The 23,422-nt window shown below is 53.8% G+C and overlaps 1 protein-coding gene and 1 pseudogene across 1 annotated transcript in view; one reads left to right on the top strand and one right to left on the bottom strand.

Moving 5' to 3' along the window:
* Positions 1-3,161: 3,161 nt before the first annotated feature.
* Positions 3,162-3,838, bottom strand: LOC103286308 (phosducin-like protein 3; annotated as a pseudogene).
* A 10,282-nt stretch (positions 3,839-14,120) lies between these two features.
* Positions 14,121-23,422, top strand: part of PPL (periplakin) — a 50,496-nt gene continuing 41,194 nt past the window's right edge. The window contains exon 1 of the mRNA XM_008141766.3: positions 14,121-14,328. Coding sequence (XP_008139988.2) covers positions 14,267-14,328 — 62 coding nt within the window. The 5' untranslated portion in view covers positions 14,121-14,266. The remainder of the gene's footprint in view (positions 14,329-23,422) is intronic.

The following is a 23,422-nucleotide window of genomic DNA, read 5'->3' as shown; positions in this document are numbered from 1 at the left end:
GTGCACTAAATGCCACCAAATTGTACACATCGAAATGGTTAATTTTACATTATATGACTATCACCTAATTAAAAAAAAACTTTTCAGGTCACAACTATTTTAATCTTCATTTTATTTTATAATATATTTTATTGATCTTTTACGGAGAGGAAGGGAGAGGGATAGAGAATTAGAAGCATCGGTCAGCTGCCTCCTACACACCCCCTACTGGGGACGTGCCCACAACCAAGGTCCATGCCCTTGACCGGAATCGAACCTGGGACCCTTCAGTCCGAAGGCCAATGCTCTATCCACTGAGCCAAACCAGTTAGGGTTAATCTTCATTTTAAAGACAAGGAAAATAAGCACAGAGAGGTTGAGTAACTTCCTCAAAGTCACACAGCTAGTAAGGAACTCAAACTCAGGACTCTGGTTCTCCAAAGCTTTCTTCCCTCGGGGCTGGAGCTGAAGTACCAAAGATGTGATTCCCAGCCTGAGCTGAAATGATAGCCAGGCATCCTGGGCCCTGGACTGAGGAGGTGCCAGAAGGATGGGGTGATTTGAATTCTGGGGCATGAAGTCAGTCCCAGGGACAGGACCTCCAAGCTCTTCCTACTTGCTGTTTACTATTTGTCCTGTGGGAATGACCAAGCCAAAGACGCCTCGTAGTGAGTTGTGTTTTGAAAACTCCAGAAACACCCCATGTCTTTGCATATCTGTGATGCATTTATTTGACTAAAACACTGGCCCAATCCTAACACAGAGGCTCCTGGAAGGTGTCCTGAAGGGAAATGTTCTCAGTTGATATCAAGAGCCGGTGGCATGAAGAGGGTGTGGAGTGAGAGGGTCCAGAGTCCAGACCCTTGTGGGACACAAGTGGTCCTAGATCTGGTTCCTGTAATATGTAAGGGCCCTGGGATAGTGCTGAAGCTAAAGAAAATTGGGTATTTTTTTTTATTGTGGTAAAATACACATAACATAAAATTTACCATCTAACCATTTTTAAAGTATACAATTAAGTGGCTTTTAATACATTCACAAGGTTGCGCAACCAGCACCACTATCTACTTCCAGAACATTTTCATCACCCCAAAAGGAAACTCGGTCCCTTTGCACAGTCACACCTTCCTCCCACCAGCCCCTGCACACACGCCACCACCGCCCCCCCCCCCCCCCACCTCCGCCCCCAATCTGCTTTCTGCGTCAATCTAATTTGTCAGGCTGCCTCTTCGTTCCTTCACCCGCCCTCCCCTCCCTGTTCCTCCTCCCTCTCTCCGCCGCCCCCCTCCCCCCCACTCAGAAAAGAGCTCAGAGGCCTCTTGGATTTGGGAACCTGGAGGGTCTTAGGAGTCAATGGCAGGCAGCTGTGTACAGGTGTGCAGGTTGTAGCCTGTAGAACTCAATGCAGAGGTCCTCATCATTAGGTGGCTTAGTTTGAGCAAGAGACAGAGTCTGGGGGAGCCTGACCAAGGGGGCTGCACAGCCAGGCCCCACCCACTTTGACCCCCAACCCACCTCCAAGTCAAGTCACTTCCACAAATGCTGCTTCGCTGCTCTGGACTCCACCTGGAGCTGCATGTGCGGTCAGGGTCCAAAGGTGAGCAAAAGTCTCTCTAAGCCCCAGGGTCTCTCAACGAGGAGGGAGGGGGCAGGAACAAGTGTAAAGTGGTTCAGGGGAGTCCCGTGGTGCTGAGGAAGGGGCTGGGTTGCAGGGTGGTGAGTGGTGGGTGCTGGAATCAGGTGACCTGGGTGTGCATTCTGGCCCTGCCACGTCCGGTGTCTCTGCAGTAAAGGTGGCCATAGTGTTTCTTTAAAATTTGGGTAACATGGAAATTATTCAGACTTTTAAAGGAAGGAAATTCTGACAGATGCTACAACACAGATGAAACTTGAAGACATGCTAAGTGAAAGAAGCCAGACACAAAAGGGCAATTACTATACGGTAATTCTGTCATTTATATGAGGTCCCTAGAGTTGTCGAATTCATAGAGACAGAAAGTAGAATGGTGGTTGCCAGGAGCAGGAAGAAGGGGGAATGGGGAGTTAATATTTAATGGGTGTGGAGTTTCAGTTTTGCAAGATAAGATGGATGATGGTGATGGTTGCATAACAACATGAAATACTAAATGCCACTAAACTGTGCGCTTAAAATGGTGAGTTTTATGTTACGTACTAGTATACTTTTCCACAATAATATAAAAAAAATAGGGGTAAATAGTGCCAGCTTGGAAGGGGGGACCATCTCCCATGGGACTTTGCTGAGGAGCTGGCATTTGAGATGATGCAGTGTAGGAAAGTGATAACTCTGCTTTATTGAAACATAATTCTCACACCATACAATTTATTCATTTATAGGCTACAAGTCCATGGTTTCAGTATAATCACAGAATGCCACAGTCATTCCCTGGCAATGGCCTCCGCCTCCACCCTGAATTTGTATCACGCCGATCTCTGCCTCAATCAGTGGTCAGTGATTGCACAGCCTTGTTCTCTTTTCCACGTGTCTGTGTGTCTCAGATCTCCCTCTGCCTCTCTCTCTCTCTCTCTCTCTCTCTCTCTCTCTCTCTCTCTCTCTCTCTCTTTCTCTCTTGTCATGCCAACAGCTGGTTTTTATTTTTAAGAAAATGTTATTAATTTAAAAAGAGTTCTAAGAAATTCAAGAAGATTCCCAGCAGTGATTATTCCTGAGAACTATGAGATTTGAAACATCCTATATAATAAAAGGCTAATATGCAAATGACCAAATGGTGGAATGACCGGTCACTACGATGCACACTGACCACCAGGGGGCAGACACTTAACACAGGAGCTGCCCCCTGGTGGTCAGTGTGCTCCCACAGGGGGAGTGCCGCTCAGCCAGAAGCCGGGCTCACGGCTGGCGATCCCAGCGGCAGTGGTGGGAGCCTCTTCCGCCTCCATGGCAATGCTAAGGGTGTCCGACTGACGGCTTAGGTCCACTAAGCCGTCAGTCGGACATCCCCCCAGGGCTCCCGGACTGCGAGAGGGCACAGGCCAGGCTGAGGGGACCCCCTCCACACACACACAAGTTCACGAATTTTGTGCACTGGGCCTCTAGTAATTATAAAAACCAAAAGGATTCATTTCTACTTTTTCCTTTTTAAAAAATAAAATCCAGATATCTGTCACATCAAGAAAGCTCAGCACGGTACCTGGATACAGCCTCAGTCAGCTTCGGAATCGCTGCACCTGCTCATGGGCACAGAGCTGCACCCTGAGGACAGTCAGGCATCTTCAACTGGCTTCTTAGGGTTTTCCTCCAGGTCTGTCTTGATTGCTCCAGATTCAGACAATTTCCACTCTAATTCATCTATTGTCAGGTTCATGTCACCAAACACTAGAGGTCCTTGATAGCGCCTTCAACGTAAACAAATATTGTGGGCAGATTCCTATCAGGATAATTGGGTATCAGGTTGTGGAAATGACCTTGATAAACTTGACGTCAGGAAACTTCCTGGCCAGTCCACTGAAGTGCAGGTTTCTCAGGTAAGAGAGGGGAATCCCTTGTTTGTGAAGGTGCAGATCACCCACAAGCCCTCTCCAGCTTTGGTAACTTCCTGAACATAATCCTTTCCTGAGGTCTCCAAAACGTCTCCAGATTTATTCCTCAGTTGGGTGGCTTTCCACTCAGCCAGTCTCTGCTGCCTATACATGTCAATAGCTTGTTCCTCTTCCTCATTCAGTTCGTCTTCATTATCCTCCAATTCTTCCGGAGTCATATCTTCTTATGTTTTCACAACTGACCGCTGAAGGACTCGCTGCTCCTCCTCTCCTGCCTCCTTTCCCATTCGTTCAAACTGTCCTTCGAGGGTAAGATGCCCTTTTCGCTGAGATCCTGCATCTTGTCTCAAATATCTCAAGCCAGGCCAGCTGCAGCACCCGGGTCCCTCCCTTCTCTTCTGCTCTGTCTTTCTCTTAAAAGGATGCCTGTTATTGGATGCAGGGCCCACCCTCAATCCATGAGGATCGCATCTTGAGATCCTTAATTTAAGGACCCTTAAAGACCCTTTTTCCAAATAAGGGCACATTCCCAGGTCGCAGGGGGTTAGGACTTGCACTTATCTTTTGCGGGCCACCATCAGCCCACTGCAGGGCCCAGCTTGCCACTGCACCCTGGGTTGATTAGCCTCTTAACCTCTCATCCCCACCCCCCACCTCCCCAATTACCTCCTCCCACCTCTTCCTCAAGCCCTAATCCTGTGCCCTGGGGTTACTTCAAAAGCAAAGCCTTTGTACCCAAGCTCATTAGGGGGAACTGGGCCAGGGCAGCTGTAGACTCTGAGTCCCCCTGGTTGGGAGGGGGATGTGTCACTGTCACCTTTTAGCAGATTAGATATGACAACAACCTGCCATCCTAGGTCAAGTCCTCTGGAAGCTGCTTGGAGTGGGGAGCAGAGATGAGAACCAGCAGAGGAGGGACAGGGCTGGATGTAATCAGTCAGAGGTCTGGGAGAGTGAAGGAGGTTAGACACGGTGCTGGAGTTGGGCACTCTAACAGTAAGAAGTCAGTCAGCTCACATCACGACGATCAAGCTGGAGTCAGACCAAGGGCTAGGCAGGTGGAGGGGTGGCCACAGGCACCCACAGCTATGTTCAGCCCCATCAATAGAGCAGACCCCAAGGGACATCCCCAGTCCGTCCCTGAGGCCCCAGCTGTCCATCCAGCCCCCCAGGCTGACTCTACCTGGGGCAGAGGCCAGGGTCCCAGGATGTCCACTTCTTCATGTCTGGACTCAGGCTAACTCTCTAGATCTTCCCAGTGAAATAGCAACCAGCCACATGTGGCCATTTAAATTAATTAAATGAACGTGAATGTGTCATATATTTACATAAATAATAGGAAATATAACATAAGCAGTAACATTAAAAATTGAGTTGCACCAGACACACTTCGACTGCTCGGTAGCCACAGGTAGCTAATGCCTCCCAGGTACATGTGGAATGTTCCCGTCAGGGCAGGAAGTCCCAGGGGACAGGGCTGCTCAGGAGTCGCCCAGACCGGCAGAGGATGGGTGCTTCCTGGGGAACAGGATGGACTGGGCCAGGCGGGGGTGGAAGAGGGACCCCAGGCCAGGAGGAGGGGGTGTTTGTTCAGAGCTGGCTTGTGTTGACTCATCAGCCCTGGAGGTCTGGGCCCGGGCGAGGGATTAAGCCTGAGCCAGTGACCTGAGCATGGCCTGGGAAGGCAGCACATGGAGGCTTGGCTGGCTGGGTCCTGGGCAGGAATGTTTCATCTCAGCAGATAGAGTGGACAAAGGGCCAGGCAGACCCAGACCGAGGCAGGCAGGCAGGCGGGAGGGCAAAGTCATCGAGATATGGAGGCAGCTCTACTTTAAATCACAACGGGCAAAAATACAGCACCCAATGGTGGCCACTTCCTTTTTTCACTTATTGTACCCAGGCTTCCTTCCTTGAGTCGCCTATACACCCATCACATTCCTGACCCCTGTCTGCCCTCCCAGACTATGACAGGTTCATTCTGTATCAGCCACTCCCCCATTGACGGACACGTAGGTTATTTCATTTCTTAAAAATGTGGTTGTCTGCTTGCATTTTTCTCCCTTTCCCTTCCCAGACTGGGCTGTGTCTTGTCAGCTGCTGTATCCCCAGGGCTAGGCATATAGTAGGTGCTTCATAAACGGATAAGTAAATGTACAGAAGGCACTGTGAGGACAAGAGGTGGAGATCCTGCCCCAATTCCCCAGGAAATGTCAGTGATGTGCAGCAGGGAGGATGGTGAGGGAACTGGGGTCCCTCCTTCCTAACTAGGGCTCCAACCGCCCTCAGCCTATAGCCTGGGGGCTTCCCTCACAGTGGCCCCAGGACCCTGCTCCATGACTTTGTCTGCCTGGGGGTGCTCTGTAATTGGGGACCTGGTGACAGGTGTCATCTTTCACCCACAAGTGACCTCAAACTTAGACTGTCCCCCTCCCCCTCCCCCAGCCCTGGTCCTCTGCAGCCAGCTCTGCGGGGGCAGGAACCTGTGCCTGCTGTGCTTGACCGGCATCCTGAGTGCCTAGCATAGGCTTGTCACGTAGCAGGTGCTCAATCAATTTTTAACGAAGGAACCCTTTCTCTTCTCTCTTAGTTCTGACTCAGGATCTACTAACCCTTGGTTTGTTCTCCTCCGAGGACCTTCCCTGTAACCACCCCTATGCACTGACCTTCTCACTCATTTATTTAGCAATGGCATTGAGTACGGACTCTGTGCCAAGCACCCTGCTGAATGGCAGTGAAGGTGGGGACAAGGGTGCTGGCTCAGACTGTAGGGCTTAAATTCCGAGTGTCCTCGTGGCCAGCTTGAGCAAGCAGGTAATGTCTTGGCGCGTCAGTTTCCATGTCTGAAAAATGGGAGAGGAAGAGGGCCAGTTCATCATCTGCACTGTGGTGATGGCTTCACTGTTGGGTGTTTACGTCAAAACTCATCCGTCGGTGCACTTTGTTGTATGTCCATCATACCTCAATACAGCTGGAAAACGTAATACCAACCCCCCAAGACAAGCACCTAGCACAGGGCCTGGCACATAGTAAATGGTCAACAAACGTGGGTGAAGTCATGATTGCGTGTCTGACTTCACTGAATCCTTTTAAGACCCCATGGAGTAGGCTCCAGTGTCCCCATTTTACAGATGGAGAAACCGAGGTTCAGAGAGGTAAAGACATTTCCCCAGGGTGACACAGCTAGGAAATAGAGGAGCTGGGGCTTGACATCTAAGCTCCTTGGTTCTTCTTCATGTGACAGAAGGAGAAACTGAGTTTCAGAGAGGTTAAGCCACCTGCCTAAGGTAGCACAGTTGGCTGCATGGCAGAGCCAGGATTCAAACCCAGGTTGGCTTAAAGTTAAAACCCAATTTTATTCTGTTTTGCCCCTTGGGACCTGGTCTGTCCATCACTCAGGCCCCCAGCCTCACAAAGGAATGGAATCCTAACCTCCTGACCTGGGATCCCCAGGGGCTGTCACATCCAGGACACTGGCCCCAGAAATGCAGCCCTACCGGTCTGGCAGACGTGAGCCCTGGCAGGGCCCGGTGAGGCAAGCGGGTGGGAGGAAGTAGGCTTGGGAGGAAGTACGCTTAGGCGTTGAGGGGAGGATGGGAGTTTTGGGGTTGGGCAGCCTGTCCTGCGGGGATCCCAGGCCTGGCAGAGCCAGTCTGGCCCCACCCAGCTCCATCCACTCTCTGCCCTGACTGCGTGACCTCTTTGCTGGGCGGCACTCCCAGCCTGGCCTGAGAGGCCCAGGGACGGGCTGGAAATGAGGTGTCCAGAGATGTGGGACAGATTGTGCTGGAAAGCGGTCCAGGGTGCACGCTGAGGCCTAGACCTGCGAGATGGCCGGGTGGGGTAGTGTGGCTGGGTCTGAGTGAGCACTGCCCTGTGGGTGAGGCCGGGTTGGAGAGGCCCCCTGCTGAGATGAGAGCGAATCAGGGGCTGGGTTCCGCGGGAAGGGCCAGGGGGGCCCCGAGCATCCAAGGCTCAAAGCAGTTGCTATTTAACCACGGGTGGGGAGTTGTTTCCATATTCTGATAACAGACGCAGCTGACAGGTGCACATCTGCATCCAGGGAGGGCTGGCAGGGGGTCATGGAGCAGCGGCTCCCTGTGGGGGCAGCAGGGTGTGGCTGCCTGGCAGGGGCCCCCACCTAGCGTGGGCCATTCTTGGGGAATGACTCAGGGGCAGGCAGAAGGGTGACTCATCATGGACCCTCTCCTCCCCGGTTGCCAGGGCCCAGCCTCCCCTCTGGCCCAGCACGGGCTGTGGGGAGCTCAGCAGGCCCTCAGGACCGAGTGTGAGTCAGCCCATCTTGGCTGAAGGGCCAGCATGATTTTCCATCCCTTGCATTGTTCTGCTAGAAAAGTAAATATGTGTTACAAAACACGAGTGAAGCTGGGCCAGCTCCCTCCTGTCCCTTTGGTAGGTGGGGGAAGAGAGAGGAAGAGAGGGGCCTCAGTGCCAGGCGCACTGGCTCTTCCCCATTTTAGGGAAACCAGGGTTCAGAGAGGTTAAGCCACCTACCCAAGGCCACACAGTTTGATGAGTGGGAGCCAGGATTCAAACCCATGTTAGCTTCAAGCTACAGCCCGTGGGCTCTTCTCAGGGGGTGCAGACCAGGCCTGAGCTTGTGCTGTCTCTCTTCCTGTTCACAGCTGTGCTCTCAGGGCGGCCCAGAAACCACCTGCCTTAGCATGGGGGTGGGCGTAGGTGTTTGTTAATATGCAGATCCCTGGGCCCTACCGAAACCCACCCCACCATAATCTCAGAGGGGGCCCTAGAATCTGCATTTGCAAATGCTCCTGGGGGAGGGGGGGACCTGAACAGTTGGAGATGGGAGAATGACTATCCGCTGGAGGCTGGGCCGGCCTCGCCCTGGGAGGAGAAGGCTCATAGGGTAAGAACAGGCTGCTGGGTCCTACACACTCCCCTCTCTCTGGGGCTGGGGGAATGCTGCCCTTCTTGTTTCAAACTGGTTCATAGAAACACCCCAAGCCAGCGAGTGAATGAACAAGCAGCTCTCCAGCTGCTGGGGAAACAGCGACAGCAAACAATGAGAGTTTCCTGACCTTTCAGGAAAGTGGTGGCCTCCTGGGCGCCACAGCCTGGCCCAGCTACAGAGAGGGGACAGGGTTAAGGGGCCTAGGGTGGCCTGGTTGCCAGGGAACCCAATGGCCCTGCAGGTGCCACCTCTGTGGGGTTAACCATCAAGCACATGCCAGGAAAGCAAACACCCTCCCTGAACCCCCATCCCACATGGCAGAGGGATGAGTCACTTGGCATAAGAGGAGAACCAAACAAATCCCATCTGCCCAGAGGAGGATGCACAGGGCCAGAACACAGCTCCCACCCCATACTCCTGCCCGAGACCAGTGGTGTGCACACGTGTATACACATGTGCATGCACACACAGCCACGCCAGCTCTCAGAGCCCAGCTTGTGGAGGATGAGGGAGGAGGGACAGTGAGGCACAACACAAATTCCTCCCTAAACCTGCTAACTCCCCTGAAGCTCCTGGGTGGGGGCCCAGCTGAGTCAGCAGGGGCCTGGGAGGGTAGAGGGGGTGGGGGTCCAAGACTCCAGCAGGCTGACCTGGGAACCAGCCCATCGGGCACAGACCGCTCAGGACCTCAGTGCCTTTCCCTGGAGCATAAGCGCTTCCTCTCAGCTGGCTGGTCTGCTGCACCCCAGGGTGTGGGGGTGGTCCTTGGGGACAATCAATCAGCTGAGGCATGTCAGGCACACACCCTGTTGCTTGTCACAGAATCACCCTCAATAAATGAGAAGTGGCATTAACACTGTCAATGTCATGGCTGTTACTCAGCAGCTGAGCTGCAAGCCTGCTCACCTGAAGGTTCCTAGTCTGGTTCCCTCCCCTAAGTGAACCTAGGGGTGTGGGAAAGGAGATTTGGAAGTTGGGAGAAGTCCAGGGTTTGGAGACAGTTTAGAGTTCTTGCTTATACCCCTCAGTCCCATAAGCATTGAGCCTCCAGCTACAGATGTGCACACCCCCCCCCCCCCCCGCCCCATTGGTTGAGCCCTCACTAACTGCCAGGGGCAAGCGCTTAATACACGGGAGCTCACCCTCTGCGGGGGATGCTACAGTTGTGCCCATTTCACAGATGAGGGAAACAGAGGCTCAGAGAGGGAAAAGGACTTTCCCACGTTCACACAGCTGAAAGGGGCAGAGCGAGGACTCCAACCCAGGTCTCCCCAGGCTGCTCCCCTCCTCCCCATCTCTGGACCCTGACACAGCTCTTCTTCCCAGACTCCTCACAGTGGGCTTTGTACTTGTTTGTATCTTTACGGCTGTTAGACTCTCAGCAACTGAACGGGTAGAGTGGCTGCCTTCCTCATCATGGTTCTCTTCCCCCCAAATTTCACATTTTCCGTAATCCTTATCCACCAGTATCCCCCAGTCCAGGGAAGGGGGTAGAAGGAAGTCTCTGGAAGAGGGAATGACTAGACTTTGGTCATTTTTAAACGAGTTTTTAATCGTAACTGGACAAAGACATTGAAGAAGCAATTCAAGTACATACAAAAAAGAATGTTTTTTTTTAAGTCCAAATGCTAGATTTCTCTCTTGTCCCACCTGAGGGGACTCATGGCTAAGTTTCTTGTGGATCCTTCCAGAAGTTTTCTGTGCACGTACACATGCATGTTCATTCTCTCCCTCACCCTCTCCCTTGCACTTGGCACCTGACCCTACGTGCGTCTCAGCAGTGCTCCGCATCCCTTCCCATTCTTCTCGGGGCGGGGCCTTTCCTGGTGTGGATTCACCCTGGGTTATTTAAACACCCCCTCCCAGTGGCCATCTGATGACTTCCTTCCGAGCAACAGTGCCGCCCTGAACACCCCTGAGCCCCGCTAAGCCCCCACAAAAGAGCTCCCTGCAGGGAAAGGTAATGGGGGCGGGGGAAGGGGTGAGTAAAGGAAAGGATTTCCAGGCAGAGTTGTGAAGTGGGCAAAAGCAAGGGGACTAACAAGATCCCCTCATGAGCCCCTGTCTAGGGCCCACTTGGGGTGTGGGGAAGGGGTCCTAGGTGTCAGCTCTGTGCTGAGCTGAGGCTTCTGCAGGTCCCAGGTGGGCCCCCACATATATATATATATTTTTATATATAATGTGTTCATTCTTTTCCTTTTAAAAAATGTTTTATTTCCGAGAGGAAGGGAAAGGGAGAGATAGAAACATCAATGATGAGAGAGAATCATCGATCGGCTGCCTTCTGCACACCCCACACTGTGGATTGAGCTTGCAACCCAGGCATGTGCCCAGACCAGGAATCAAACCTTGACCTCCTTGTTCATAGGTTGATGCTCAACCACTGAGCCACGCCAGCGGGTCCCACTTATATTCTGTAGCTTTGACTCCTCCCTGATACCTGCTCCACACCATCACACCATCAGTTGCTGGAGGCAAGTTCCTTGGTGTCCTCCAGGCCCTGTCCTATCCTCAGACCCTGGAAGGAATTCACTGCAGGACCAAGGGAATTGCTCAAGCCCTTAGCTGCCCAGTGAGGAACTCCCTGCCTGAAGGAGGGGGAGGGTTTGAGAGAGGAGCCAGGCAGAGCCAAGTTCACAGGGGCAATGACAGGGTTAGATTTGGCAAGATCTGTTAAAGGCTCCCCACCTGAAAAGATTGGGGGTGGGGGTGAGGGGAGGCTGCAGGCAAGATCCCTGGCTCCTGGCTTCTCACAGAGGGACTTGCCAAAAGTTCAGATTCCTGGGCCCCTCCCCACGCTCCCCTGTCAGGAGCTCAAAGCCCTGGAATCTGCATTTTTACAAACTGCCCTCCCGATCCTGATGCACACCTTCAGAGCCATGGCATCTTGCAGGGCCCTTTATCCTTTTTAGGTTCCCAGACCTTTCTGAAAAGTTAATTTAAGGGTCATCAATTTAAAAAAAATTATTAGTATGTATCTTCTCCCCTCCCCCAAGAGAAAGGCCTTTGCTGTTTTTTGGTTTTTCCCTTTTCTCATCAATGCAGCAGCACCAGGCAGCCAGGCTGGAGAGTGTTAGTCTGTTGAATGAGTGAATTAATGAACCTATTGAGAGTGAAAGACTCTCCCCAGGAAAATGCACATATGGACACACATTTTAAAATCAAGTGTAGGGGGGCTCACAGACCCCCTTAAGCCCACCCACAGATGCCCCCTTAAGAATAAGATTTCTGCCCTAACCGGTTTGGCTCAGTGAATAGAGCATCGGCCTGGGGACTGAAAGGTCCCAGGTTCGATTCTGGTCAAGGGCATGTGCCTTGGTTGCGGGCACATCCCCAGTGGGGGGTGTGCAGGAGGCAGCTGGTCGATGTTTCTCTCTCATCGATGTTTCTAACTCTCTGTCCCTCTCCCTTCCTCTCTGTAAAAAATCAATAAAATATATTTGGGAAAAAAAAAAGAATAAGGTTTCTGCCCCTGGCTGGGTAATTCAGTTGGTTAGAGTGTCATCTCCAACACTAAGGTTTTTGGTTCGATTCCAGGTCAGGGCACATACAACAATCAATCAATGAATGCGTAAATAAGTGGAACAACAAAAATTGATGTTTCTCTCTCTCTCTCCCTCTCTAAAATCTATATATATAAAAGCCTAAGTGACCAAACGACCAAACGACCTGTTGCTATGACACGCACTGACCACCAGGGGGGCAGACAACCAACGCAGGAGCTACCCCCTGGTGGTCAGTGTGCTCCCACAGCGGGAGCGCCACTCAGCGAGCTTATGAGCAGTGGCAGCAGGCTGAGCGGGCCAGGATGATTGGAGCGGCACAGACTCCTCCCCAGCTTCCTGCCGCTTTGCGCACTACTACATCCCTCCAGGGATGTCGGACTGCTGGTTCTGTGGGGATCGGGCTGAAACCGGCAGTCCGACATCCCCCAAAGGGTCCTGGATTTCGAGAGGCATAGGCCAGGCTGAGGGATCCCACATGCACCAGGCCTCTAGTCAAGAAATAACATAAAATAAAAAGAATAAGATATTCTAGAGTCTCTGTAACACTAAAAGCTCAGTCCTTTGGTGACAGAAACAAGAGAAGGCCCAAAGGACACTGAGTTTTCAAAAGCTGCTGGGTCTGGGGCAGGGTAAGCCCTTGGGAATCCACTTTCCCATCAACCTCCTTATCTATATATATAAAAGCCTAAGTGACCGATCAACATGATGCGCACTGACCACCAGTGGGTAGATGCTCAACGCAGGAGCTGCCCCCTGGTGGTCAGTGCGCTCCCACAGCCAACCTCCCGTGGCCCCTCCCCCCACCCAACTGGCCAGCCGGATGACCCCGATCAGGGCGGCCAACCTCCTGTAGCCCCTCTCCTCCCCACCCCAGCGCCAGACAACCTCCCTCGGCCCTCCCCACCCCAGCCAGCTGGCCAACCTCCTGCAGCCCCTCCCCCTGGCTGGCTGGCCCCATGGCCCTGATTGGCTGACCAACCTCCCGCCACCCCAATAGCCCCAATTGCTGTCCAGGTGGAGGGACCCTACTTGTGCACGAATTTGTGCACCGGGCTTCTAGTTTTATCAATAAAAAAACAGGTGGGGAGCCTGGCCAGCATGGCTCAGTGCTTGAGTGTTGACCTATGATCCAGGAGGTCATGGTTCAATTCTGGTCCGGGCGTATGCCTGGGTTGTGGGCTTGATCCCCAGTGTGGGGCATGCGGTAGGCCCTGAACCCTCCCAGCTGTCCGGCTCCTTTGGGTTCACTGCTGGACTGGGTTCACTATCTGTCCAGCTGCAGGCTTCAGTGCACAGTGTAACCGGGCACATGCTGGCAGCATTGTGCAATGTGGCTATTCTGAACCAGAAACCACCAGCGTTTATGACCAGCTATGAAGTAGTCTGTCCTGCCAGGGTCTGGAGTTATCAAGTTTCAAAGGATTTTTTGTCTGCCAGAGATGGCACAGTGATAATGATGGCAGAGCTTCTGCGCACTCAGGCCAGGCACTGTGCTACGTGCTTTGTGTGAATTATCTACACGAATCTCTTCAAGACCCTTTGGGATGGTGTGGTTATCACTGTTCGACATATGAGGAAACTGAGGCTGGGAGCGATAGGAAGCCTCGCCGAGGAGTCAGCTGACCATTTGTGGCTGCAGGATCTGAACGCCAGCGGCGCACTCCAGATCCCCTTTTTCTCAATTTCCACCGACACTGCTACCACCTGCGCGTAACTCACTAGCTATCCAGGGCCCAGGGCCCAGACTGGTCTTCGCCACACCTGTCTGGAGGACCCACCTAGGTGTTAGCCAACAGGAGAGGCAGCAGAGAGCCAGGTGAAGGCCCTCAGCCAGGGGGCACGCCAGGCCGGGGAGTGAGGGTGGGGCTGAGGATGTTTAGGAAAGTGGTCCGAGCGACCCCGCCCGCCTGCTCAGCGTGTGTGTGTGTGTGTGTGTGTGTGTGTAAAAGTGTGTGTGTGTGTAAGTGTGTGTGTGTGTGTCCGGAAAGACCCCGTGTCCCCACCCCCAGCTCAGGCCGGGAGCCCCACTCCCTCCCGCCGGCCCAGGGCGCGCGCCCGACGCGTCGGGAAGTCCCGCCCGTCCGATGGCCCCTCCTTCGGGAAGGTAAGCACCACCTTCCCGGGAGCGGCCGGGAGAGCCCTGGGTCTGCGGGCGCCCCGCCCCTCGCGAGTAGTGACCCGGCGCCCCAGTAGCGCCTCACTCGGGCTCCCGCGCTGTCGCCCGTTCACCTGCGCCCGCTGCCGCCCCTCGGTGCGCGCTGGGTCCCCCCGCCGCCCAGTACCCAGGCCCGCGCCACCCGCTGCCCGCCCGCCCGCGCACCCCAGCGCCACCATGCATTCGCTCTTCAAGAAGAGAAACAAAGGCAAATACAGCCCCAAGGTGCAGACCCGGAGGTGAGGAGGCGTCCGCACACCGCTCCCACACGCCCTCGCGAAACCGCGCGCTGCGGGGCGGGGGGCTGAGGTCTGCTGGGAGCCCAGGAAGCTCGGTCCCGGGAGGCCCGGAGGGCGGGGACTGAGCCCGGAGTGCGCGACACTCTGGAGCGTGCGGCCCGCGGGCCACCCTAGAGCTGGGAATTCCGGCGGCGCTAGGGATGGGCTGGGCGTCCTCGGGAAAACACTGTATCTGGCACCGAGAGTTCTCGGAGCCCAGAGAACAGACTTAGCGCCTGGAGGGCGGGAGCTGAGCTGGGGGGGTAGGCGACCTCCGTCTTCCAGGGTCTCCCTGGCGCCGGGAAGCACCGCCCGGGTGGGGAGTGGTGTGTCCAGAGACGCTACACCCAAGGCCGGGTGGAGGGGACCTAGGAAACACGTCTAGGGGCGCACGGGGGCGGGTAAATTGAACTACGGTGTGGGAGGGGGCGTTCCCCTCCCATGGAGAGCGTGCAGGTGCTCCTGGCGTTGGGAAGCCTAGAGGTGGGGGTGCCACCCTGCGCTCGGTGGGTGTGGGGTCGATTGGGTTGGGGGGCACAGGCTGAAACACCTCCTGTTCCCGCTCCCCGGCGGCAGCCGAGCTGGGGTCTGCGCTGCGGCTGGGCGGTGTCCGGACCTCCTTCTGGCCGCGCCCTCCCCCCACAGCCCCGAAACTGGCGGCGTCTCTGAGCCCGGGGTTCCCAGGGCGGGTTGGGAAGGGAATGACATGTCTTGATGTGTTTGCGTTGAGACGGCAGCCCACGTCCGTTTTGATAAGCCTAATGTATTCACTTAATAACCGGTTTAAGGGAGCCTCGTGGAGATGCTGAGATTGAGGGAGGGGGCGGGACTTCGGTCTGCCTAGTCCCCGCTGAAGGGAAAATGGGGGTGGGGCTCCCATTTAGGAGAGAGCACTTGACTAAATTTCTCCCTACAAGGGGCTCCAGGCAGGTGGGGCACTCAGAATTGCCCAGCCCACCTGCCTGGGTATCCTCCCCAAGGTGCGCTCACCGTGAGCCCGGCACCCCTCCTTGACCCTGAGCTGCTCCTAACTCCCTCCCAGGCCCCAGATGAAGGCAAGAAAACGCTGGCCAGGGCCCCCACCCTGCCCCTGTGGTCCAGCCCAGGCAGACCTGTTTGACAAGTGCTGTGGGGCCCGGTGCTGGCGCAGGGCGTGTGGGCACAGCCCTTTCAGAAACTGCACTGCCCAGTGATCCCACCCGCCCCCACCTCTCCGTTGGGCTGTTTCAAGCTCAGAGGCATTTCCTTCCCCTCCAAGGCTCCCCCCAACCCGGCCCCCTTGGTCTTTCACAATCCCAGAGATGGGGCAGGGCCCTGCACACTGCTCCTCTGTGCCTGAGTCCAGCTGGCTCTCCAACTCAGCTGGGGTCCTGTCCAGTCCCTGAGCTGTTCTCTCGAACATTGCACAATTGCATGCTCTGTGCCAGCCACAGAGGACTGTGCTGTTCTCCCTCCATCAAGACTCAGGCCCCTCCAGTCCTTCATCCCAGGAGATGGGCCAGGCCTCGCCCTGCATCCAGTCCCCCAAGGCCTGGCTTGGACCTAACAAAAGGTTATAATAAATCCAGACAAACTGAGAGGGACATGGCTTTTCCGGCAGACATAAGAAGAAAGGATTCCCATCCTTTATAGCTGTGGGGACTCGGAGGGCCTGGGGTGGCAAGGACACTGGGTGCTGCCCCTCTCCAGACTCCTAGCCCAAGGCAGCCACCCTCTGCCCTTGGCTGACTGACCTGATTATCTGAGATCTCAGCTTTGAGGTGTCTTTCTCCAGAAAGCCTTCTTGGTTCTCTCCCCAGGAGGGAGCAGAAGACTTCCTTTGAGCTCCCAGGGCCTTGCACAGTCACAGCCCTGAGGAGGGGCCAGGTGCTTCTCCAGGCGGTCTCACCAGCCCCGTGCGCCCCTCTGCCCTTTCCCCTCCATGGGGTCAAGTTCATGGACTGGATTATGGGGAGGGGGACAGCCTCTTGCCCTATTCTCTCAACAAGAATCTTGTGAGCATTAACCAGTGCTTAAGCCTGTACTTGTAGCTCTAAGATGTGGTCATAGGTCATGGGGCACAGGTCCCCAAGTTATTCTTTCACCCTGAGTTTCTGGGGGTCTTCTCCATTGCCAGTGAGATTCAGCATGGTATGGTGGGTGGGAGCTTTGGCCCTGGGCAGAATGTCTCACTTCTGATTGTGGCTTTGCCACTTCTGCTGTGGGCAAGTGAGGGAACCTCTCTGAGCCTCAGATTTCTCGTCTGCAAAGCAGGAATGGTGCTAATATCTCCTACACGGGGTTCCTGCGAGGAGCAAACGGGACAACAAAGAGAATGCCTCAGAGGTGCCCAGACAGTGGGTCAGCATCACCACCCCAGCTGAGGGGACCCAGGAGCCGGGAGTTGTGACCTTCACACCCAGGCAGTCACGGCTTTGAGCTGCACAAGTGCGAACTAGCGAACAGAGCGCCTCCACGGAGAAAACGGAGAAAACGGCGCCTCCCTGTTTGTCAGCCTTTCAGCAGCTGAAACTGGGGAGGGCTGGGGCAGGGTGTGAACAGCTCTGCTGCTCCCGTCACCCTGGTTCCTAATGACAGGTGTGGGAGCTGATGTTCACACCTGAGCTAATGACAGGGTCAGGGCTGACGGTGCAGGTCACCAAGGACTGGGAGGGTTAGGAGCGGATCTGCTCTCATCTTCCTGCTCTGTGGCTGAGTTCAGCCCTGAGCAGCCCTTACTTCCTGGCTGTGCAATCTGGGGCGAGCTGCTTGGCCTCTCTGTGCCCCTGTGTTCTCACCTACACAACGGGCACAAGCAGAGTGCCCCCTGGTGATATGGCTAGCATGAGGCTCAAATGAAATAATTTAGGAAAGAGTTAAGAATTATAGGAGGCCTCGGTCCATGGCAGCTATAATGAGCATAATTATTGAACAAATGCACTTACTGTGCGCCTGAACTGGTCAGGATATGCCCTGCACAACTCCAGGGATGCCATTCCTGGGGTGGGGCGTGGGGGGATGTGAAGGAAACATTCACAATCTCCCTGTACTTGATTGATGGAGCTATGCTAATTACAACTATGGTTACAGGACTGGGTTTCAGTGGGAGGGGAGGGGGCAAGCAAGGGCTGTTGTCCCCAGCAGGACATAGAACTGGGCAGACGTTTTAGCCTAGTGGCTCTAGTGCTCCCTAACTGGTCTGAAGTGAGCACAGTTAGAGTAGAGACCTCAGAGATCACGGAGGACTTCCTGGGGAAGGTGTCTAACCTTTCGTGGGGAGAAGTGGAGGGGTGAAGATCCAGCTCTAAAGTTAGACTGAATTCTGCCTGTTTGATTTTGGCAAAGAAATTTGACCTTGCTGAGCCTCCATTTTCCCATCTGTAACATGGGACTAATCTTGCTCTTCCACCCAGACCTGGGACCCAGCAAGCACGCGGCAGCCTGGCCTGGTCTCCTGACATCACAGGTTGCTGCGAGAATGGCTCAGTCCTAATGGGGGGAACCTGTGTGGGAGGCAGGGCCCAAGGCTTTGTAGGCTGCTGAAAGGGACATGTAACCTCCCAGAAGCCGGCTGAGGTATCCTGAGCCTCTTGGTGGTTGAGAGCACAGACTCTGATGGCCAGGTGTGAGTCCAAGCCCCTCCTGAGCTGTGTGAGCGTGGGCAGGGCACTTAACATCTCTGGGTCTCAGTTTTCTCATCTGTGAAATGGGAGTGATGATAGCAACCCTTTAGCTGGTGAAGTCAAATGTGCGTGATAAGCCCAGCCCCAGGCCTGGCTCAGTGAATGCTCAGTAAACCATAGCAGCCAATGTTAGTAATCACACACGGCTGTTAAGGTAAGGATCGGGCTAAGCCACAGTTGACCAGGCAGCTGGTCTCCTTCCAACTGTGGAGGCTGCAGCCTGGGTGGGGTAGGGGGTCAGCTGACTCCCACACATTCACGTGGACCCTCACACCCCCCTTAAGCAGACACGTGGAGAGACACACATGCACACACTTATTAGGGACAGCTGGAAAGCCTGAATAATTTGACAGGGAGGCTTTCCCTGTCAGTAAAGCCTGCCTCCAGCTGTATGGGTGATTGGATTGCAGTGATCTGACCAGCCATCTCTCTAGCACCTACTGTGTGCCTGGCATGGCCATGGATGTTATAGCATCCCATCCTAACACTGTGCCCGCTATTAGTGGTGGTATCCTGTTTCACAGAGGGTAACACTGAGGCCAAGAGTAAAGGCATTCACCTTGGGTTCACAGCTCACAATAGCTGATGCTGGGGACTAGGGGCCCCTGAGTAAGGAAACTAGGTCTCTCCACCAGGACCTGGGCTGGTGGCAGCTGACCAGGCACTGCCCTGGGCCAGTCATTTGGCTTTTGTTTTCGCTGACTCCGCCCAGCCATCTTTTTCTTCTCTGTTCTCTCTGGCTTTGCCCTCACTTGCCCAGTCCTTCTCTTGGCAGAGGGAATGAGACCTGATAAATTAGATTAAGAACAGAACCAGCTGAACCTATAAGGATGGCTGCTACTGGTGGCATTTCAGGCGTTGTTGTCGGGAGTTTGTGAGCTTTGCATCCTGCATCTCATTGGGGACAGGGCGTTTTGGGGGAGAGGCTTAGCTCAATTCATATCACCGCAGCCACTCCTTGAGGAGGGGGAGGGGCATCAGGAGGGTCCTGAGGGGTTTGGGAAGAAGCTGCCTTGAGAGCATTTCCAAGGTTCCTTGTCAAGGGAGGAGGATCCAGGATTCCCATCTTGCCACTGGCACCTGCACCCTCCCACCCTGCCTGCCCCGGCCTGTCCCAGAGATAGAGCTGGAAGAGGGAAATCGCCTCTGGGCTTTGTTCTCTCTGCTTTTGGTTCGAGTGCTGTGTGACAGCCTCCTGGGCCTGGGGAGGGAGGCCCCTGGCTGCTCTCTGTCTCTAGGCTGGCTGGAGCTGCCTGCAGCCTGAGCCCTGACCTTTCCCCCACTTCTCCCTGCCTCCAGAGGTAGCAGCCCAGGCTGGGCCACCAGCCCCTCTTGCCTGGGCACTGTAGTAGCCTTTTCACACTTCCTGCTTCCATCCTAGCACCCTGTCCCTTCTCTCCTGGCACCCAGGGAGCTCTTTGTAAGACGCAAGTCTGATCCTGTCCCCCTGTAGCTCTAACCCCTGCCCCAGGCTTCCCTTTGCTCTCAGGCCCTGGGAGCTGCCCTGCACAACATGAATGCGGACCATTCACCCTCACCTCCCCACGCTGCGTCCAGCCACTGGGCCTTTGCCTTCGCTGTTCCCCTGCCTGGAATGCTCTTCCCACCCATCTTCACTTCCTTGCTTGTCTTCCTCTTCCATGGTTCTTCGCTGCTCCTCGGGAAAGCCCTGCCCAACCTCTCTGCTGGGGCAGACTCACCCTCTCTATTGTCTCACCATCTCCTGTGTGACTCTCCTCTCAGCAGCCATTGGACTCTGTGGTAGCCAAATGGGGACGAATGTGTGTCTCCCCGGAGACTGGCTGGCGCAGTCCATGTGTTGAGTGAATGAACGAGGGTGAGCTAAGATCCTCTCCCTCCTAAAACATCTCACAGGAACAAGCACACTGGTTCATGCACACACACACACACACACACACACACCCCAAGAAGATGGGGCTGGGTTTTATCATAGACAGAAATTTGAGGGCCAGAGCAGAGTGCCCACTGACCCCTGTCCCCATCCAGTCACCTCTGTGAGTTTAGCAAACAGATGGCAGCAACAATACAGGGTGGGAAGTTAAGACAGTGGAGGCAAAGGGGCCCTGAGCCAGCCGGGAGGAGGGGGCATCTCAGAAGAGAAAGCACTGAGGACGAGACTGCTAGGTGCATCCACCTGCCTAAACCTGCAGTGATAGCGTGTTGCAAAGCTAAAGCAAGGTGGTGGAGGGTGCAAAGAGTAAGTTGTGTACATTTTAAAAAATATGTATTTTTTTATTGATTTCAGAGAGGAAGCAAGAGAGATAAAAACATCAATGATGAGAGAGAATCATTGATCGGCTGCCTCCTGCACGCCCCCCACCCCCACTGGGGATCAAGCCCGCAACCCAGGCACGTGCCCTTGACCAGAACTGAACCCGGGACCCTTCAGTCTGCAGGCCGACGCTCTATCCACTGAGCCAAACCAGCCAGGGCTGTTGTGTACATTTTAAAATAACATACATGCAACACAATTCCATACTATGTTTCAAGATGCAGACATAGATATGTATTGAAAATGTAAAACAGGCTTAGGAAGAAAGCAGCAGCTCCAAAATGAACGCCACCCTCAAGGAGGGGCCTAAGGGGTCGTGAACAATAAATAACATTTTATTTCTTTTTAAACAAAATCTGAAGTAAATCTGGAACATCAGCTGAATTGTGGTAGGATTCTTTTCAGGACTTTCTGCATGTTCGAGTTAGGTCATGGGTTTTCAAGTTTTTTCAAGTGAGGGGTGGGATGGTCAAGGAGAGCGGGCAGAGGACACGGCGTGGCCGAGAGCCAGGAGGGGAGTCCAGCGTCCTGCAGCTCAGCGTCCAGTCAATAGGAAAAGAAAGGATCTGGGGGAGGAGAGGGAAGGGGCCTCAGGATGGTAAGGTGCCCAGGTGTGGGGAGCAAGAATGGAGGTCGAGCAGGGAGGTTCTGGATGGGGCCTCCGGGGATGGGGAGGTGAATTTGGAAAGGTGTGAACATACAAGAGTCTCTGAGGTTGAGTCCTAGCTTGGGACAACTGTCCTAACTTATAATTGTTGTCTTTCTTAGACAATACTACCTCATCTCTCTTTTCCAGGCGAGGCTCAGAGTCCCAGTATTCTGCCCAAGGACTCTCAGCTGCGCTGACCTGGGCATTCTGAGCTGGGAGCAGGGAAGCCAGCTGGCAGGGGCCACAGCTGGCCGCTGGTCCATCCTTTCCTGGACGGAGGGATTTTGTCAGGTCTTGTGAGATAAACGCACACAGTGCAGTGGCTGGCAGCTCCACCCGCTGCCTGCTGACCCTGAAGGCTGCAGAGCTGCAGGAAACAGTCGTGTGCAGAATTCTTTGTTGTCCCAGATGCCTGGGCTCAGATTTCACACTCGTATCTTTTAAGGTTTCTCCATCCAGGGTAGGGGGACTTTGGTTCCAGTTCAAGGTTGAGGAAGGATTCTGAGTCTGTGCCTCCAGGAGCAGAGAGGGCTCCAGTCCTGTTGCTCCGGAAGAAGAGCTTGACTCTTCCCAACTATGAGATGGGCAACTAACTCCCCGTGTTACTGAGGGGGAAGCTGAGGCCGATGGGCAGGGATGGGGGCAAGCTGGGCAGAGTAGGAAAAACCTGGGTTTGGGAGCCAAGAACCCACCTTCCAGGTCCAGCTGTGTCACGTGTCAGCTGTGCCACGGCCATATTCCTGCCCCTCTCTGGGCTTCATTCTTCTTTTATTTTATTTTTTAATCCTCATCTGAAGATATGTGTTTTTTAAAAAAATATGTATATATTTATTGATTTCAGAGAGGAAGAGATAGATAGAAACATCAATGATGAGAGAGAATCATTGATTGGCTGCCTTCTGCACGCCCCTACTGGGGATTGAGCCCACAACCTGGGCATGTGCCCTTGACGGGGAATCGAACCCGGGACCCTTCAGTCCAAAGGCCAGCACTCTATCCATTGAGCCAAACCGGCCAGGGCTGAAGATATGTTTTTATTGATTTTAGAGAGAGGAAAGGAGAGAGAGAAACATCAATAAGTTGCCTCCTATACACACCCCAACAGGGGCTCAAACCCACGAGCTAGGTATGTGCCCTGACTGGGAATCAAACCCGCAACCTTTTGGTGCACAGGATGATGCCCCGACCAGCTGAGCCACTGACCAGGGCTGGGCTTTGTTCTTCATCACTGGAGTACATGCTTCATGAAGGCAGGGACTTTGCATGCTGTGTGGTTGCTCTCAAACCCCCAGAATAGTGCCTAGCACATGGTAGGTGCTCAGTAAACAGAGGTGAGAGGCCTGTTTTGAATTTGGGAATTGGTGGCATATGGGATTGTGGAGAGGACTGGCGATGATGTGTGTAAAGCATCAAGCACATAGTAGATGCTTAATAAAGGGAGACCTGTACTCCTTATCCAGTGGTCTTAAATCAGGAATGCTGTCCTAACACATCCGGGGGTGCCGAGATCAGCTCGAGCTCTGTTTAAACCTTGCAAAAATCTTCAAGACATGCCTTGGTGTTACAAAAAGCAGCTTGAATTTCTGTGTGTGTCCAAAACATATACCTGACTCAGCCAGAGGTGGTGAGGCCTTCTCTACGCAGAAACAGACTAGGCCATGAAGCAGCCATAGTTACTACACCAACAACCCTCTCAACCTTACTTCCCCAGGACTAATAGCTGGGTGTGGAGAAATTTACTGCCTAATAACCTTAGAAGTTTCTGGTAAGGAGAGTATCAGTCAATTGACCAATCAATCTGGTATTTATTGGCTACTTCCTGTGTCCTGCTTTCTCACAAGACTTCCTTCCTGTAGAGATCAGGGATTCTTCCTCAGTCTGCTCCCTCTAGTCCTGAAACACATTGCTGTGGGTTGTTTTCTCATTCCCACCCTGGTTGCACATTAGAATCATGTGAGGAGCTATAAAAAGCAATGGTCAGGCCCTGTTGAAGACCAATTGAGTCAGAATCTCTAGGGTCACACCCAGACTTCAGTCTTTGAAAAAAAAATTGAGCCCTAACTGGTTTGGCTCAGTGGATAAAGTGTCGGCCTGTGGACTGAAGGGTCCCAGGTTTGATCCCGGTCAAGGGCATGTACCTTGGTTGTGGGCACATCCCCAGTAGGAGGTGCGCAGGAGGCAGCTGATCGATGTTTCTCTCGCATCGATGTTTCTAACTCTCTATCCCTCTCCCCTTCCTCTCTGTAAAAAAATCAATAAAATATATTTTTTAAAAGTTGATTTCAGAGAGGAAGGAAGAGGTAGAGGGAGGTAGAAGCATCAATAATGAGAAAAAATGATTGATCTGCTGCCTCCTGCACACCCCACACTGGGGATCGAGCTCAAAACCTAGACTTATGTCCTGACTGGGAATTGAACTGTGACCTGTGGTTCATAGGTCAATGCTCAGCC

The sequence above is a fragment of the Eptesicus fuscus genome, chromosome 4 (genome assembly GCF_027574615.1).
Source record: "Eptesicus fuscus isolate TK198812 chromosome 4, DD_ASM_mEF_20220401, whole genome shotgun sequence".
NCBI classification, from domain to species: Eukaryota; Metazoa; Chordata; class Mammalia; order Chiroptera; family Vespertilionidae; genus Eptesicus; species Eptesicus fuscus.
This window is presented reverse-complemented; position numbering and strand designations above follow the sequence as displayed.